This window comes from Acanthopagrus latus, chromosome 3 (genome assembly GCF_904848185.1).
Source record: "Acanthopagrus latus isolate v.2019 chromosome 3, fAcaLat1.1, whole genome shotgun sequence".
Taxonomy (NCBI): domain Eukaryota; kingdom Metazoa; phylum Chordata; class Actinopteri; order Spariformes; family Sparidae; genus Acanthopagrus; species Acanthopagrus latus.
Window position 1 is genome coordinate 8,165,822 of NC_051041.1, and position 18,987 is coordinate 8,184,808.

General features: G+C 42.7%; 1 protein-coding gene across 9 annotated transcripts in view; it reads right to left on the reverse strand.

Moving 5' to 3' along the window:
* Positions 1–1,167: 1,167 nt before the first annotated feature.
* rbms3 (RNA binding motif, single stranded interacting protein) overlaps positions 1,168–18,987 on the reverse strand; it is a 282,075-nt gene continuing 264,255 nt past the window's right edge. For 8 of the 9 annotated variants that reach the window (XM_037092868.1, XM_037092870.1, XM_037092866.1 and 5 more), the window contains 4 exons: positions 12,002–12,112; positions 4,693–4,782; positions 2,598–2,722; positions 1,168–1,545 (listed from right to left, as the gene is read on the reverse strand). In XM_037092868.1, the coding sequence (XP_036948763.1) occupies positions 1,542–1,545; positions 2,598–2,722; positions 4,693–4,782; positions 12,002–12,112 (330 nt within the window). In that variant the 3' untranslated portion in view covers positions 1,168–1,541. Of the gene's footprint in view, positions 1,546–2,593; positions 2,723–4,692; positions 4,783–12,001; positions 12,113–18,987 lie in introns of those variants that run through there. The other variant, XM_037092869.1, reaches the window with a different exon arrangement.

Sequence of the window (18,987 nt, forward strand, 5' to 3'; positions counted from 1 at the left end):
ACAACAGCAACAACAACAACAACAATATCAACATTAACATCATCAACAACAACAACATCAACAACAACAAAATCAAACCGAAAAATGAAAAGGAAAAAACAAAAAAACAAAACCCCAAAACAAAAAAACTCTGGTTCAGAGTGTCTCTTCATCTTTGGTATAAAAATGGCCATCCACGGGCTGCATTTGATCCACAACTAGGAAAGACTACAGAAATTGTCAACAATTTCTTCTATTGCTTTTGCACTGATTGGTTTAAACCGTAAGCTCCTACTGAATCTACAGATTTTTTTTTTAAATTTCACTGCCAGAATTTTTTTTTTCGTAAATTTTTTATTTTTTTGGTTCATTTTGTAATTTTTTTATTTGTCTTTTTTTTTTTTTTCTTTTTGCAGTGTGACAAGCAAAGCGGGCTAAAAACATCTTAAAGCTCATAAAAAAGGTAAAATGTGGCAGATAAAAAGCACTAATGTCATCGACAGCAACTTTTGCCATGTAAAATAATAATTATGATAATAAAAAACAAGTTCAGCATTTTGCAACAGACTGCATCTACAATGCAGCGTGTTTTTCTTATGTTTTCATTTTTTCCTCACTGTGAAAAATCTCTTCAAAGCATCTCCCCCCCCATACCGCCCTCCCCCGAGTCTTTTTTCCCCCCAAACAGACATTTTGTTTTCTTCTGACACTTAGTTACCTCTGACATAATAATTATCAAAGTTTTCTTCTAATGAAGAAACGAAAAAAAGCTCTTTTCTATTAAATCTGTACAGCTTATGTGATAGATTCTTTTTTCCTCTTTAGAACAACTCATCCAGTGTCTTGTACCCTCCGAGTGGTCCAAGAGACTGATTTCGTTTCACTTTAGTTTTTTTTTTTTTTTTCCTCCTAACCAGACGTCAGACTTTTGAACTCTGTAAAAAGTTTCTGGCGCCCTTCAAATTAAGGCCATGAAGATTCAAGAAAGAAAAACAAAAACACTTTTCGAATATATCTAGAAAACTAAAATTTAACACTAGAACATAAAAAAGAGTGAAAAGAAAATTGTAGCTTAATATCTGAGGAAGACAATCTCTGTGTGTATCTCAAACTTGACTCCTCTTTTTCTAATTACAAAATAAACTTCATCACCTACCTGCGCATTCAACCTGTTTTTGTTTTTTTTTGACATTTTTTTCCTTTGTTTTTTTTTTCTTTTTTTTTTCTTTACTGGTTGAGATATTTCTTCGAGAAACTTTTCAAGCTTCAGCCCAGCCCCTTCAGGCAGGTTCCCAGACTAAACAATTTCACTTCTTTGCACTGTGCCCAGCAATTTCCCCCACATCCCCTTCCTCAGCACTCTTTACCTCCGTCTTGAGTTTTTTTTTCTCTTTTTTTTTTCTCGTAGGCCAGGTAGGAAATGAAAAAAGTGTCTCTTTTTTGGTGCCTGGGCAATCTGGAAGCAATCTCTTTCTCTTTTTCTCTTTTTTCCTCACATTCACAGTGCAGCCACCTTCTGTCTCAAGGCAACGCTGTCACAGGAACATTCGCTCAGGCCGTTGCTATCTGATGAAAGAGGAGAAAAATGGAGAGGGAAAGACAGAGAGAGGAGGAGAGGAGGGGTTGGTTTGGTTGTAATCAAAGCACAATATTACAAACACAGAAAAAAGCAACAGAGCTGACAGCTGTCAGCGCAGTCAGAAGATTGAAAGCAAAATGAAGCACGTTAAGCAATTCTGATCGGGTCAGAAGAGCTGCCAGAACGACAACAGCAGCCAGGAATCATTACAGTCATTTCATAACTCTCATTTCATTTTACTTTATTTCCAGATCAGTATTTTGTATTGCGCTGCTGAACTGGAAGTATTTGTCAAAGAGAGAAGATTCTTTTTTGTTTCTGCCACTGACGTGTTTGATATTAAGGGCTGCTATTTAAATATTACTTAACAGCTTCCTGAGTACTAAGTGGTGGATGGTGAGCTGGCTAAACCTCCCTTTGCCATTAGATGTTATCATCACAGGCTGGAATATGAAGAATAAACAAATGCAACCATAAAACAATAATGTAATGCTTGTATTCCCCCAGAAACAATGTTATAGTATAGTAGTATAAATCAAATGTCAGTAAAGGACAACCACGTAAAAATCATAATGAAAATAAATTAATTTCCTTATCTTCTGGTTTGTCTTTTTCTGTTTTGAAACCATTCAAAGTATTTTTTTTTTATAGATATTCCCTCAAAATGTTCAAAACAAATCTCTTTTCTGCTGCATCACGATATTAAACAAACACAACATCACTACCAAGCTCGTATAAATATCTAGGTTTGGAAGCTCATCTAAACAAGTTAGATTTACTGAGTGAGTCACAAATCTGTCTGAATTTATGTGACACGAAATGACCCGATATAAGTAAACAGCGCTCACTAGAAAACACGTTTTTCCAACTATGACCTTATAAACACAGACAGACACAGTTTATATTGTTTCACATAATATACTGACAAATCCTTATGAGATAAATTAAAATGTAAATAAAGCAAACACAAAAAAAAGATAAAAATAACGATGAATAAAAAATGTAAAGCGGCTGACAGCAGCTCCACCCTGCGACTCACTTTGACTGGTATGAGTAAGCAGGAACATGGTCGGCAGCGCTGTCCACCTGGATCTGTTGCTGCTGGCCCGCCACCTCCTGTGACGAGGGAGCCACTGTCTGGGGGGAGGCGTCCGTCACCACTCCCTGAAGGACACACGGGAGAGGAAGACGTGTCAGCTCTGAACTCTAACAAGCGGATCTCCGCAACGGTTAGTCACTTCTGTCGAAAAAAGTACGTGATTGAAGGCGAATAAAACTATTTTTCTTCGACTTCTGTCTGCTCTGTGGATACACCTGTAATGGTGCATGTCCTTCCTGTCCTGGAGGAGACAGTTGTCCTCTTATGCTGTTATATTCCTCCCACTGAAGGGGCTTTTTTAAATTTAAATCATATCAATAATAAAGCTACAACAGATCTGTTCTGACATGATACAAAAGTATATCGAACCTCCTAGACAGACAGGTCACACCCGTGGAGTTGCAGTCAGTGATGTAACTAAGTACATTTACTCCATTACATATAGTCCATTACATTTTAGGGGCAAATATGACTTTTTACTCCACTACAGTTACAGTGAAAACTCTACTTACTTATTACATTGCTGATTGCAAGTAACACATGTTTAAGCCAATTTACTTAATTGGTGATCCAGTCCAGTAACAGGTTGACACATAACATACAGTATATGCATACCTGTACATGTAGCTATATGTATAATTCAATTTTATGTGTACTTTTGATACTTAATTACTTTTATTGCCAGAGATATATTCTAATATTTTAGCACATGTAAGGGCAGACAAGGGTAGGGTAAGTTCTGTTTGTATGGGTGACTTTCATTTTGTCCAAAGTAATATTTCAACATGATATCTGTAGTTTGAACTTTAAACAAGACTGGGTGCAGCCAGTTACAGCAAAGCACTGTAAGAAACATTAAACTTAGGTGGTTAAATAAAAACAAACAACGAAGAATGCAGAAGTGAATCACTTTCCTGTGATTTGACACTGCATAGTGTCATGTATCAGTGTATGTGAGTCGAACATATATGCGTAAAAAAAACAAAAAAAAGTTAAAAATGTTCCAAACTGCCCGCAGATGTGTTTGAGAAAGTCTTTAAAGATGGCCTTGTGCGCTGAATTCATCACAACAACCTCTGAGCCTTTTTATGTGTCTGGCATTACCGATCGTCCCCATCACCGAGTCGTCTCAATCACCTTTAACAAGCTCTCAAGGATACTGCGTCCTGTCCATACATCAGCCCTCCAGACACCGGCTGGTACAGTGATGTACACCCCGCTGCTGACGCTGGCATTGAGAGGACGATGCCGAGGATGAAGTAGGTAAGAGGCGCCGGGGGCTACACTACAACTACATCTCTCTCCTCCCTTTATGGGGAACTTTCTGAGGAGAAGGGCGGGGACGTAAGAGGTGGGGACGAGCGACTAATGGCTCTGTCAGGGGGAGCTGTCATTGTCCGTGGCTGGTGGGCTAACCATACCACCGTGGCTGACGGATGTGTGTGTGTTGCAGCTACCTACCGGCCCGGACCGGCTGTGAGAGGGGACGGGGAGAGAGAGGGAGAGAGAGATAGCACCGCCGGCACTGTGTCTCACTTCAGCTGCTGTCATCTGATACACGACTGATAGTCCATCTGAATACGACTGCACTGTCAGCCGCCAGACAGCCGGCCCGTTCCCCTCGCCGGCCCGCCCCGCTTCCCGCGCTCATCATTTCTCAGACTGGACTGCACGAACCTGCCAGGAGCTCAGACAGCCGCCGAAGAAGTGACAAAGTCTGACTTCAAATGTCTTTCCCAAATACTATAAAACTTCTGACTCATCCTGCTTTGCTTGCAGTTTTCATATCCGGCACTGTTTGCTTGGCGGTGCGAGGCCATTAGTTTAGAGAGAGTAAGAGCAATTCAGAGCGTGTTTTTCAAATGTAATCTGTCTATTTAATGATTGTTTGGATGTGTTGATGTGGCAAGCAGGCTCAGAAATGGGCGAAAGTGGGTGCTCGTGGGCTTAAGTGAGTGATGATGTCCCCCTTTGGGTGAACACAGACCAATTACTATTTATTGGTAGGTAACGCGTGCATGTTTGCTGGTCTTACTTCGACAGGGACGGCTGTTGGAGGCACAGGAGTGTACTGGGGAATGTAGGTCCCTTGCATAGGCGCTGCGGCAGCTGCAGCAGTCATGTACTGAAACACAAACAAAAAAACACACACATATATCAAAATCCCGTGACAGAGATACGACGTGCAACACACAAACATTCATAAAAATTTGCAATCCCTACACAAGATGGGCCAAGAGAGACAAATTCACAATTCCCTGGAAGCTTAATTCACTGCAATTATCATCCAGAAGCAGAGAGCTTGCAGTGTCCTCAGCGTCCTTTGGAGGGCGCTAAGAGAATGTGTGTGCGCTCTCAACCGAGCAGTGGAGGCTAGAACGGATGTATGAGAGGTTGACAGAAGAGCAGGAGGAAGAGATGTCCTGCTGTTCCACCAAAACTTCACAGGCAAGCGAACGCACCAGACCACAGCTGAGAAGATGAAGAAAAAAAAAATGAATCGAGAAAGCTGAAAGAAATGAAGGGAAGGAGAGAAAGAAAGAGGAAGGAGAAAGCGGGAGGTCTCTTGCCTGTGGCCTATATTCCTTTAGTCATGCCTGCCCTGGCTTTTAACTGGGTGCTTGCTCTCTCCGTGATGGCCATTTTACAGACGTGACACACGTTCGGTAACATGACAGCCGAGGGGCTTTCACATGCAATATGAATGAGGACACAGCACTTTGTGTGAGGCTTTCTCTGGGACTTGCTGTGAATGAATGTTGCGTGTGCGCGTAGTGAACTTGCATGCCGCTGTAAGCCTGATTTAACAGAGAGTGTGTGTGTGTATGTGTGTGTGTGTGTGTGCTTCTTTTTAATTAACACATGCCTGTGCATAAAAAGATGAGTTATCAGTATTTGCCTGTCCGGCTGTGTATGTAGACGTACTGCATGCATGTGTTCTCCTGTGTGTCTGGAACATACATGCATGTCTGTGTGTGTGTGTGTGTCTCTCTGTGTGAGCCTGTGAGAGACAGACAAAGACAAAGAGGCTTGGAACGATAATGCTGCAGTACAGCGCCAGCGGATGTGATCCCAGATAAAAGCCACCAGGCTGCCTCTCTGCCTCTCCTCGCCTTCCTGCTGCTTTTCCGGACCAAGGAAAAAGGGGGAAGCACAATCCCTTTCTGCCTGTCTTATTTTTTCCCTTTGCCTCTCAGTCCCTCCTCACCGGTGCTAAAAAGCGTGGTGGCAGTATGCAGTAGGAGGCGGTAATGGAGGGGCTGTGCCGGGCTGCGGAGCCTTTCTTGGCCGTGGGCCCGGCGGTGCTGGTGAAGTGTCATTACCGGCAGCGTTGCTAATGGATCGGGTACGGCTCCACCGCTCACCGCTAATGAGAGCAGCTAAAGGCCATGGACATGGGTGATTAACTCCCCCACCGTCGCTACACATGGCCAGGAGGATGCCCTGGGATGGATGTTAGTGTGCGTTCGCATGACTGTGTGGGTCCGTGCATGTGAATTTGAGGTTATCACACCTCCAGGGCTGTCACACTCAGGACGGGGTGAGGTGGCATATCCAGACTTCCTGACACATTACCACATTACCTCTCTGTGTCATCGCTCCTTCCCTTTCACCTTCCTGTCACTCGCGCTCTCTCCCTCCCGCTCTCTCTCAACCTGCTATCGTCTAAAAGGGCCTATCAGATTGTTGAAGTGACCTTCTCCCTGGTGAATCTAAACCATGCATACCAATTTTCCTCCGGATTTTTTATTTTTTTTTGCCTTCGCCTTCTCCTTCCCATTAACTTATTCAGCCTACTCACCTGTGAGGGCTGCATGAAAGCAAATGAAGGGAAGCGGGAGATAATTAGCAATATCAAAATCTCCCTGTCAAAGGGAGAATGTCCATTTGAAATGTTATATTTCTCTGCAGGACTGCGAGAGGAATTTAAATTAGATTTAACAAGAAAATTTAATAAGATAAGATTTCTTCTTCTACCATAACCATTAGTTAACCTATTTAATGTGGCAGGTTGAGCGGGGCATATTTCTGCAGTCGCTGCTGTGGAAAGTCAGGGGGATGTCAAGCCTGGCTACAGTGAATCGGGTTGCCATGGTGATAAAGATGATTTTTGTCCAATTTCAACTCTTTTAATACTTCCCTGTCCATAGTCAGGGGACAGGTTTGGGCGATATAAAGCATCCCTAATTGGCAATAAATGGTGTTTCGCTCTTGCAGTCACACACGTAGCCACCGTGTCTATGCGCATGCACGCACACACACCTGCGCCTGGAACAGATGGCGTGTGCGTATGTTTGATGAACAGGAGGCCTGAATAGTTCCTTAACGAGGCTGGTGTGAATGGACTCCTTAAGTCTCTTCTCCACCATCACTCTCCATGACATACAGCTAGAACTACAGTATAAAGTCAGACCGCAATGCAGCAGCGCAAGGACAAAAATCCATACCATAGACAGAACCACTCTGGTACCACAGTGGTTTGGGCCTCTGCATCTTATAATGCACTGCAATTTTCTGTTTGATGGGTACAAGGATGATAGGAAAGTTTACTTTCTGCTTTCAGGTTTTTCTGTTTCTCCAGAAACTTGTTGTTCTGGCACTAGTGGAAACGAAGCAGGGCACGTTAGCGTGTTTAAATAAATCATCCGCCTCTATGTCTGTCGCTCCATATCCATCCATCCCCCTCCGTGTTGACATGCTGTTCTGTTGCATCGTGTGCAAGCTGGAGGATAACAGTTGGTCAAGGCAAGAGCATCCAGCCACTCAGTGTGGGTTATTAATGGCAGAGCAGCGAGGGGATGGGCTCTGATGACTATTGATCTTAGCTGTGGGGCTCCAACACGGTGGAAGCTATTGGAGTTGCACACCAGCGGCTGTGAATAACAGTGCTGTACCACTTCACCATGAAAAGCCCTCCATATCTTGGCCCTCAGGCTTTGTTAACCACCCACCTGCAGTAATGTATATTGGCAAAATCACTGTCATCTTTTTAATCACCTCCTTAAGCACATTCTTATCAGCGGGCTTTTACAGTATATCATATTACTCCTTCAGTATTAAAGGTACCCTGTGGAGTTTTTGAACCCTTGTAGCGCTCTGGAGCACTTCTGTTAAAGGAGACATATTATACTCATTTTCAGGTTCATCATTTTATTTTGGGTTACTACTAAAATAGGTTTACATGCGTCAGTGCTATCTGGTGTCACAGCACTGTATTCTCCCTCTACTACACTACACTTGAAGGCTGTAAAAACAATGAGCATAGATGCTAAGACCCTCACGAGAAAGCTGCTAATTATGTCTTTTTGTCACAATGAGTGACCCAATTCACAAGTTATTTTGTCATTGTTAATAGTAAAATATTGATTGGTACATCTTTAGGTTAGAATAGTGGAAAGATTTCTTAATAGACCCCGAGATATGCAGTAAACGGTTAACTCCGTCTCACAAAACGACTCAAGATTGAGAGTATCGGGCACAAATCTGACTGCGCTGCAATGTCTTTTACTTACTGTAAGTTTATGCATTTAATGTGCATACAAATTGACAACATATAATTTAAATTCAGAATAAAGGTCATATTCAGAGCACAATTTAGATTCAGAATACATTTAAAAAGAACATGAAAAGTTGGAGAACAAACTTCAAATACAGAACATTAAAATTCATTTTTAAGAGTGGCACAACTCACACACCACATTCACATTTCTTGGCAAGGAGCCCATTCAAAATGCATTGTGATATAAAAACAAAACAAAAAAAACAATGCCATGAAAGCTGCTCAGTGGTGGAGAGACTCAACGTGTCAACACGTGTTACTGTTTGAATGAGACACTTCTCGAAGAGAGTGCACGCCCAGTTAACTTTACCCCGGGTGAGTAAAGGTTAAATATAGCCATGCACTGTTTATGGAAATGCAGAATAACTCACTGTACTTAGACTTTGTCATGGAAAAGCAAGGGAAACGGCCCAGATAATAGAGGGAAGCGCTTCACACAAATCTGTCTTCCAGGGACAGAGAGGCTGTCAATCACCATGACAACAGAGACCTGGGTTCTACATGCAATGACAGGAGTAGGATGGAGAACACAGAGGGAAGGTCACCTCTTGTCATGTCAAACACTGTGTCGCTTGCACACAAACGCAGACACTGACACACACACGGATACTAAAAATGACAGCGTGTACACATCCACACGTGCACAGTGACTAAAGCAAAGTGTCACAGACTCGTGTTGAGTGGTGAGAGCTCGAAGATGGTAAATAAATCAGTAACGAGGCGATAGGCACCAAACACGGTAGATTAAATCAGTGAGGGGGCATGGAAGGCATTTTTATGTGTGCCATCCATAAACAGCAAGCCTGAGGTTCTTCAGCATTCTGTAATCAAGTTGTTCAAGATAGACAGTCACCAAACTCAGCTGGGTGACTACAGAAGTTGTTTTTCTGGTGAAGTAGATGAATTCCAAAGGAGTGACCATCACACACAGGCAGCGCTCCATGCTTCCTCATTACTAGGCGAGGTTTTCCTTAACTCTCCGTGCCGATCCTCGCTGCAAAATAACACTGCCTTTCTCGGAAAGCCATGGTCACCACACCAGTGTCACAGCCTGGGCGGACCGGGAACATTTGGTTCTTTTCTTGGAGAGTCGAAGAAAGCCACAGCCATACACAAACAGCCGCAGAGAGCCCTGGAACAGCCAAGAGTATTCTGAGGTGTGGCTCCTCCTTCAGTGGCCAGGGGCTGTCGTGAAAAGTTGTTGATTTTGGAGACGTTACTTATGGCAGGTGCTCTTCTGGGGTGAAAGCTGAGTCACGTGGCCAGTGGGGGTAATCAAAACAATCTCGCCACATGTGTGCACACATGAGGAATGTGCTCTAAGAGTATGTGGTGTCAAGTACAGTTTACTACATGGATAGGTACAGATTTCAGTTCCAAACCCCTCTCTTCCTCAATTGGGCAGTACAAAAGGGCTTCCACATCTGGCTTAAGAATGAGAGTTATAGGAAACATGTCTCAATCCTGATAGATGATAAAGTGTGGCATGCCTTGTGTGCAGCTCAGCCATGGAGAAGTTATGCTACACAGCACATCGCCTCAGGAAGGCTAAGCAGGCAGAGAGGGGAGAGGCAGACAGAGAAACCAGAAATGAAAAAAGGAGAGAGAGTGCCTTAACCCACTTTCTACTATAATTCAACCCATCAAACATCAGAAGCCATCATCATAGATTAGCCTGTCTCTAATCCTGGCTGTTAGCACAGCTGGGGCAGATTAGGGTGGGGGCATTCCTGACAGAGCCAACATGGCGTCACAGTCGCTGACAGCTCACCTGGAAACACATGGATAACTGTACAATACAGCACTGTTTCAATCATACACACACACAAACACACACAGAGAGATCAAACGTAGTCCCGCAGCAAAGCTGCTGCCTTGCCTGCCCCCGGGGCAGCGGGGTTAGGGCAGGAAGTCAGGCTTCAGAGCTGTGTGACACCTCTAAGTCGACTTGATCCTGAAACAGGGGGGAGTTCCTGGTTTAGGGGCCAGTGTCTGCAAGCGAGTGTGTGCGTGGAATAAAGTAAACCGATGGAGTGATAGACTTGATGTTTGATTTAGAGAGTGAGTGAGACAGACAGTGTAAGAGAGACAGAGAAATTAGAGGGTGAAAGTGAGGAAGGTGGAGAATAGAGAGCTCTGTCACACTGTTAAGCTTCACAGGAAATCTGTTTAATGTGGAAGATCAGGGAGGAAATATGCTCTCTCAATATCTGGCCGCGAATGCATGCAGTGTCAAACAAATGATACGGCAGCTCCATGGCAGAGCACATGTGGCGACAGCCTAAGAAGGTTTGGCTTTCTTGACAGGAAATGTAAAATTCATCTCATACACAATGTGGACTTTGTTGTCGAGCTACATGAACAATGTTCCAGAAAGATAAAAAGGCCTCTACTTAGTCCTTCTACCAACTGCTTAATGGACACCTACTGCTTTCTTTTTTTTAATATTTTGTCTCAACTCAAAGAGCAGATGTTGATTTTTAAATGTTTTGCATAGCTGGACTGGCGTAATGAAAAAGAGTAACAGCAAAACGGCAACAAATACATTTAAAGTGCACCTGGGCATTTAAAGCTTTGGATTTATTGACCACCACAAAAAACACAGTATAAATGCTACATGCTGCATTTAAATTCCTTCATCAATCCAACAAATGTTTTCTTTACTAATGGTACTTTCTGAAAGATTTAGATGAGCTGTGTAAATTGCTTTGTTATTGATTCAATCAACCTACAGTAAACTACAGCCAGTCTCACTGACATAGACAAGACCTGATACTTGTGTGTAGGATTTAGAGGCTGTGAATGGTTGTGCTTTTGTACTTTTGTACCTAGTGGGTTGTCTCTATATGTAGTGACAGTGAAATCATAGAAACATAAAGATGCCAATCACAAGCTTCACCACATCATGTCCTCACAGGGAGTGCGACACCGTAATCCATTTAGTAAACACATAGAGTGAAAGTAAAAAGGGCAAAATACACAACAGTTAGCCTGACAGTAAATTAACTGGATACCATAAATGTCGTCCGCCTCGGACAGCTAGTATAATGGCTGCTGTTATTAGCAGTTAACTGATCACATAAAAACTGCATTAACAAATCACAAATCAGAGAGCAGCTATAGATGAGACAGGGTGTCTAATAAAAAAACGCCTGTTAATATTTACTTGGTCACAGTTGTGACAAAATGGCGGATGTAACAAATATAAGTTTAACTGCTACCACGACTGTCGACAGAGCGATCAGCTAAAACTAGCAGCTGCTGGCAGAGTAAGTCTGTTTTAGGAGAATACTGTGCAGCTGTATTTAAATGCACACTTTCTCTGATTAAATCATTGTCATCGGTTTTGGGTAGCAACATCATGCATTTGCCTTCAACGCTTCAGTCCACCCACAAAGGTCCAGGTCGGAGGAGATGCGTGCTTTACTCTGCAGTTATTTTAAGGACGGAAATGGACAGAAATGCACAGACAGACTGCAGCCAGAAGGTGATCAGGTTGAATCAGTTACATGTTCGGTTTGTGAAACTGTTTAAGCTAACCCTAAAAGACATGCATGGTAGGGTGAAGATGTTTTTTGTTTTGTTGAAGGCAGAATCCAGGGGAGAGAGTCCACTGCTGTTGCTGCTCATAAAGCTTACTGCTGTGGACCATCTAGATGAGTGCATCATTATTCTAATCAACTTGGAGCTGCTCTCATCTGGTTCATGGCAGCTAGACAAGCTTGTGTTTGGGTGTTTGTGTAATGTGGGTGGTTCCATTGGAGTGCAGCGAGGGGGTACTCACACTTCCTGTAGTGCCCAGGGACAGATGGTTCATCTGCTGGGTGATAGGGCCCATCATGCTGGCAGGCTGCATGGACATAGTGTGGTCCATAGCTGGCGTGATCACTGCACCCTAGTGGAACGAGAGGAAAAGACACAGAGAAGGTGAGATGACTAATGACTTTTAGCTTTTATACTGATCACTATTAGCTTGCACAAAGTGGTCCATAGTGCTCCCTGAGTCAATGTAAAGTATCTTCAAAGCAAATCAAGGAAAACAGCAAAGCTGACATGAATATCAGAGAATAGGCTGATTTTGCAAGCGAAAGGAGGTATAAAGTTGGATAAAGAGGAGGATAAAGTTTGAGTGAGGATGAAGACTTGGTGGATAAAGGTGGACAGGCAGGAAGTCAGGGTTAGAGAGGAGAAGGAGAGTCAGAAAGTGAGCGGGACAGGAGCTGGGGGAAGAGATCATATCGCCCAAAAACATAAAAGCAATAATAAAAAAAGGAAGAGAGAAGCATGGGGCCTGGGTAGGGGGTGACACAGGGACAATGCAGCCAGAGAAGGAAGAGGCACAGTGTCGATAAACAGAAGCAAAACACAGGGACTTTTTCAAGATCGATACACACTATTGTCTTTGTGCCGTCAAAATCATCAATATCGGCTGCTGATGTATCAACAATATGAGTTTGTGCGGTTCATTGATTGATGGGAGAGGATGCTTTCTCCCTCCCCGTCTCTCCCACTCTCCCTCACTCACTCCCCTTCCGGTATAATGCGCGGCATGTTTTCCCTAACAGGCGGATGAGAATGCTGGAAGCTTCTTTTTTCACGGTGCAGTGGAACATGAGGGAAAGTGATGAAACCATTGTTGCTCTTTCATCCCTTGTCATGATAGCTCCATTTCCCCAGCACTGAAGCCTCGGGAGGAACGCGTTCAAAACCAAGCCCCTTTCCTCTGCTCACCTCCCTTTTTCACTTCGTGTTGTGAGAGTGTTTATGTGGGTTTGTAGGTAAGCCGGGAACACACTGTGTGTAACAGCGTCCGTGCACAAGTGTGAAAGAGACTGACAGTTTCTGCGTGTGTGTGTGAGCGCGCAACTCCCATAAAGTATGTTTGCGTGCATGTGCGCACCCCACTGGTGACTCTGTGTGGGCCTATTGGAGAACAAACTGTGCAGACACAACCTGTCAGAATCGCTCTGCTTGTCTACTCCCTGCATTCTCAACACAGCTAACTCCCTCTCTCCTCTCTCGCTCACTCGATATGCAAGCTATATATGATCCTTCCCCGAGTTTCAGCTCGGCATAGAAAGACAGACACCGAGTGGAAAGCTGAGATCGGTGTTGGAGGAAGAACTCCGAGTGAACCCAATCTCTGGCAGTTGAAACTTAACCTCGTTATAACGTAGTTAGAGTTGAATGAATTATTTATGCATCATTAAATTAAAACAGGTTGCACCACAAAAACTTGAGGCTTTCATTTACAGACTTTTTTTTTGCATCTCAGGCTGACGTGACACTCGATCAAAATGCTGTTTGATTAATAATGTGAACTGGGAAGGTTTAACATGATGTGCCTCAAATTAGTCTTGAGCTGACTCCAAATTGTACCAATAACATCAGTCTGAACAACAATAAAGTGTTGTTAGAATTGCATAATCAGATTAATTCATGAGTATAATTAATTCTGGACTACATACAGTATGTATGCATATTATACAAATAAAACAGAATAAACGATTACCAACTTTAATTCATCATTCCCCACCAGAAACTGGAGCTACGCCATTGTTACAATGGCCCTCACTCTGGTAACAAAAACCTATGCACTTAAGTTAATAGTGAAACTACTGTGCTTACATGAACCCAAACCATTATCTTTTCCTTAACTCAACCAAGAAGTTTTGGTGCCTAAACCCAACCAAACGCTTTCTGTTTAACAAAGGTAATCAAGAGTTTATTATTGTCACTGTGGCCATGAAGGTCGCCTGACTGCCTCTGTCTGCATGTCCCAAAAAACTAAGATATTAAGAGCAATGGGCTTTTGAATTCCAGAGAATGGGTAACATGACAAAAAGGCTTCTGGTCAACTGAATGTAGTGTTTCCCACACATAGACTTTACTCAGACAGGCCGCCCAGGTTTATTTGGTGATCCATTTTTAGCATCTTATACTTTTAATTTTTTCTATCCTCAGTCAGAATGACACCATCCATGATCAGCTAACTAGTGGTCAATCTGACCTCATCCTAGCCCTCGTGTTTTTAAACATTTGTACATGCTCCGTAGAGAGTGCATCTTTGTTGGGGTATTATTCGGTACCATGTTTCTCACTTTACTGTTTCCTTATTTCCTATCTTTGTTTTGCACTGGGCAGCTCTGCAGATATTTACTTGTCTTCACCTTTAATGGTGCAACCTTATTCAGTAAATGACTTGTTTGTCTTTGCTTTGCTGTGCTATAATTTGCCCTGTCTTTATTGCTGCCCATTTCTCCGTCTTTCTTTCACATCTTGTTTCTCGATTTTAGGTTGACTATACATCTGACCAGGGACTATGGATGAAAACTAGCCTCTTGGCTAATTCTGGCATACAGTGATACTAATATTAATAACATTAATATGTACTGTCCCTAACAAAACTAAACTGGATAAATGAAAATGAAATGAATACTCAGGATGGGGAAAACTTTAATCAACCTATGCAGATCCATTACTTGAACATTACGTAGAACCCATCTCTTATCCAATTTGTGTGGAAAATCTGAACCTGCAAATTAATGTGTATCTATAGCTGTCACGCAAATGCAGTTGGGTAATAAAGACAACATTTCTCTCTGAAATGGAGTGAAGCTGAAGTTTAAAGTAGCAAAAAATGAGAATGCCAAGTGCTTAGTTCCGTTTCACCACTGGCTGTGACGGACAAGGAAAGAAAGAGGCGAGGGGAAACGGGGAGACAGACAGAAAGACTGCGTGAGGACAGGAGAGGGAAGATTAAGGAGAGAGCTGATGGAGGTCATGAGGAAGACGAGAGCGAGAGGAGACGGACAGGAAGAGAGGGAGTAGAGAGAATTAGAGAGGGGAGGCTGAGGAACATGTGGGGGAGAAAGGCAGAGATGACAAAGAAGAAGAAGAGGAAGCGAGGAGGAGAGAAGGCAGGAGAAAGAGAGGAGTGAGAGGGAGGCAGCAGGAGCTGTGGGCTACCTGTTACCGATTCAGCCTCTGACAATGCCTTTATAATGGGAAAGGGAGAGCAACGGAAAGGCTTAATTCACAGACGTGTCAGGGAGAGTTAAGCCGATTTGTGATTTCGATTTTCTGTGTTTGTGAGACTGAGTGTCTGTGAGAGAGGGGGTTTTAGTGTGTGTGTGTGTGTGTGTGTGTGTGTGCGCGCGTGTGTGTGGGTGTCTGTCGTGCTGCGTGTCTGTCCGACTGGAGAGGACAGAAAATGAGAAAGACACTGACACAAACAGACAATATGTGTTTTTGATTTGTCCTCTGAGAGAGACAGAGAAAGAGCGAGATAATGGATGCCACAGATGAATCTGATACAAATGTATGAGACGATGTTTACAGATCACCTTGATGCATGCATATGTTTTGGTGCGTATGTGCCTGTGTGTGTGTGTGTGTGTGTGTGTGTGTGTGTGCGTGAAAAACCCATCTTGCTAAAGATGGTATTGATCTTGGTCCAGACAGGAGACAGACGATATAATCCCCCTGGTTGTTAAGTAGGCTGATATACACTCAGAGACTACAGACATTGTACAGTAAATAAGAAAACTTACAACCAGCCGTGTTTTTTTTTAATGGACGCTCATTACAAGTAAATAGAAACACTCTAACTGATGGAGTGCTGATCGGAATCAGCTCATAATCATCACTTTGTCTTTCGAGTTGCTGATCAGAAATAACTATTGTAAAATGTGTTACGAGAATACATAAAAGTCACATAGATAGTGAGTGTTTTTACTGCCTGATCCATTACGGCTAAAGGATCTCCGCCACATGAAGTGTTTTACATTCCTGTCGAGCCCCACACAGACTCAAGATGCAGTCAGGGAAGCAGTATGTTCGGTTGATAGCGTCACGCTTATGGAATTCAGTATTTGGTTTCTTGCTGCACAGAATTTTATCCAGTTCTGGGAATGCAAATTTAAAAAATGTGGCCTTTCTGCTTACAACCATCTGACGAGATGAGGCGACACAATGCATTATATGAACACACATCTTTTTTTGGATTGCTATCTTGCAAATTTCAAATCCCTTTACACTGTGAACCTTTAAACATTCCCTGGTGAATACTTTGCACATTCCTGCACAAAACTGTACAGCTCATTTTAATTAACATATTGCTGTATTTTCGATAATGTTTGTCATATTTTTGAGTCAGTTTTTAAATTTTGTTTTTAAGCTTGACTTGACAGCACTTGTATTTAATCTTTCATCATATTTTTTTCTGCGTGCAATGTTATTTACAATGACATGATATTATGATATTTACTAACCTTTACAAATGCGTCACACATAGTTTATAAAGCATTTCATTGTTAACATTCCATTCTCAGTGTTTGTTATGTACTGGAAGATTCAAGTTTCAACATCATATTTTTGTTCGATGAATATTGAACCAGGATTGATGTCAAAATTATTTGTGATGTCACAAATCGTGATTGAAAGCCTGTCTCTTAAAAGTTGAGCGGTTTTGTTTCTTGCCATCTCTAGTGAGAAAAGACTGGAGTAATCTGGATCATATGTACAATAAAAAAATTATCAATGGAACCTTCAAAACATCTTTACAGGGCGTCTTTTGCCAAAGCTCCCTGTTAAATTCCTGTAAAACATATCAGCTGCTTCTGATGACTTTGAAAGTGATCAGTATCAGCCCTAAAAAAAAAACCCTGATGAAAGCCTCCCTACAGCGAGCCATTCCGCTCATCTCTATTGCAGCTGCGGGTTATAATATCCAACATTATTGCCTATCTCCACTGTTGCTTCAAACCAGTGGTGAGATATCACTACCTTCAGGCGGTGACGATGCCCTTGCTCTAGCTGAAAGCAGCCTGAGGCCACGAAGAGAAGCTCACACAGCGATCCCGACCGTATAGGCCTTGATGTCTCACTGCTGCCAAGAAGGCATGTGGTAATTGAAACTAGTGACACTAGGTATACTGTCCAGCCATTGTCCACCAAATCAGTAAAAGCCTGGTAAGAAATAAGAATGGGGTGTGAACGACATTTTTCAAAGTGAGTGTAGCTTTCCTGACGGTGAAGTATGAAAACTCGGGGGGGAACAAAACAGACCAACAAGGCAAATTAAAAGCCTCAAGAATGTAAAACAATGACAGAGGCTGTGTTCATGTGTCTTCCACTCAAACAAAGCATCACTTGTGTCGTCCACATGAAAGAGGACCCGCGCTCGACTCAACACATTCCTCGCTGTGTTTGACAGTTTTGACGGTTTCTCCATGTGAGGTTTAGTGGTTTGGATACTGATGCTGTGTGTGTGTGTTAGTGTGTTTTGTATTGGGGTAAATACGACACACACACACACTGCAGAGGTATTACATATACATTTCTTCATCTCCAGTGAAAACACACAGACTGCGCTTATTCACTCAGTCCTTATTGGTTTGGAAAGCCTGGTGTTACAGCACATCTGCTGGTGATTGACTGGTAACTGTATACAGTGCAGAATGCCAGGGACCCCTAATACTCCAGGCCTGCACACCTGAAGCTTATAAACTGCAGGCAATGAATCTGTGGCTGTAGAAACCACACAATTACACAAGGAATTATGGAATTTTTTAATATTGCTGTAGTGTATGTATATGCCTTTTTCTTTCATCTATATCTAAAATGTTCCAGCATGATCTGAATATGTGTGCTTTTAATCATTTTTCTGTGTTTGTGCTACAAAAGCTGCCCATAGCTTTGCCTTCACCTACCATCGACTGTGGCCACTGTTTCCCCGATACCCTCAGGCACCTTTTTGTTCGTGTAAGCCCAAAACAGGGAGGAAGCATCCAGGGTCTTTCACGCTAATCCAAAGCACGAATCCCTCCTCGGGGCTAAGAGACTACCAGGGACTGCCCTACTCTTACTGACACAGACTGCCGACAACACAAAACGTGTCATGGACTAAACCGGGGAAGAGAACTGCTCATTTTAAGAAGCAGGGAAATGCACACTGATAAAACGCAATGAATGAAGCTTCACAAGTTGACATTGATGCAGACAGTGGTTTATCGCGGTCTTACAAGTCATATTTAAATTTGGAATGCTGATTATTTTAAAGGTTTTGGAAAGCCTCATTGCAAACTTGACGGGAACCTGAAGGGAACAGTGGGATCGTTACTGTGGAAATGAAGCAGCTGAGGGGCCACAAGGACGTATGCTAACAGATTAACATGTGGAGACAGACATCGATGACGGATTGTTCACCTCTGGCACAGATGTTTATCTACGGTGTATCTATTTATCCTCCACAATGAAATGAAAACAAGAGTGATGACTGATCGGTCTCCTTCCACCCTATTGATTCATTTGTCTGTCAATCAGGTGCAATATCTCAGAGGATGCAGATTATGTTGGCAGTGAAAAAAAAAGGTTTGAGCACTGAAACCTGTATTTTTAAATATGAAGCAACTCAAATTTGAGGTGCTCTAAGCTACAATTATAGATCAAACCAGAATGGCCCAAAAGTCAGCTTAACCCAATTATGTCATTGTGTTTTTTTACCTAGATCAATGCTACCTACCTACCTGCTCCCTGGATCTAACGTTTTTTTTAAGATACAAACTTGTGTTGTGAAATGACAAACAACTAATTATTGGTTATTAATATTGGTGGGGCTGGGCACCTAACTTCCATAACTTTATGACTCCAACCAAATTGTCTTGACACCACTGAGTATCAAAATATTTCCTGTCAATCGATTCCAAATTTTGATACCTAGGGAGTTCGTCCATGTCACTGAGCCAATAAGCATGCAGCTTGCTTGTT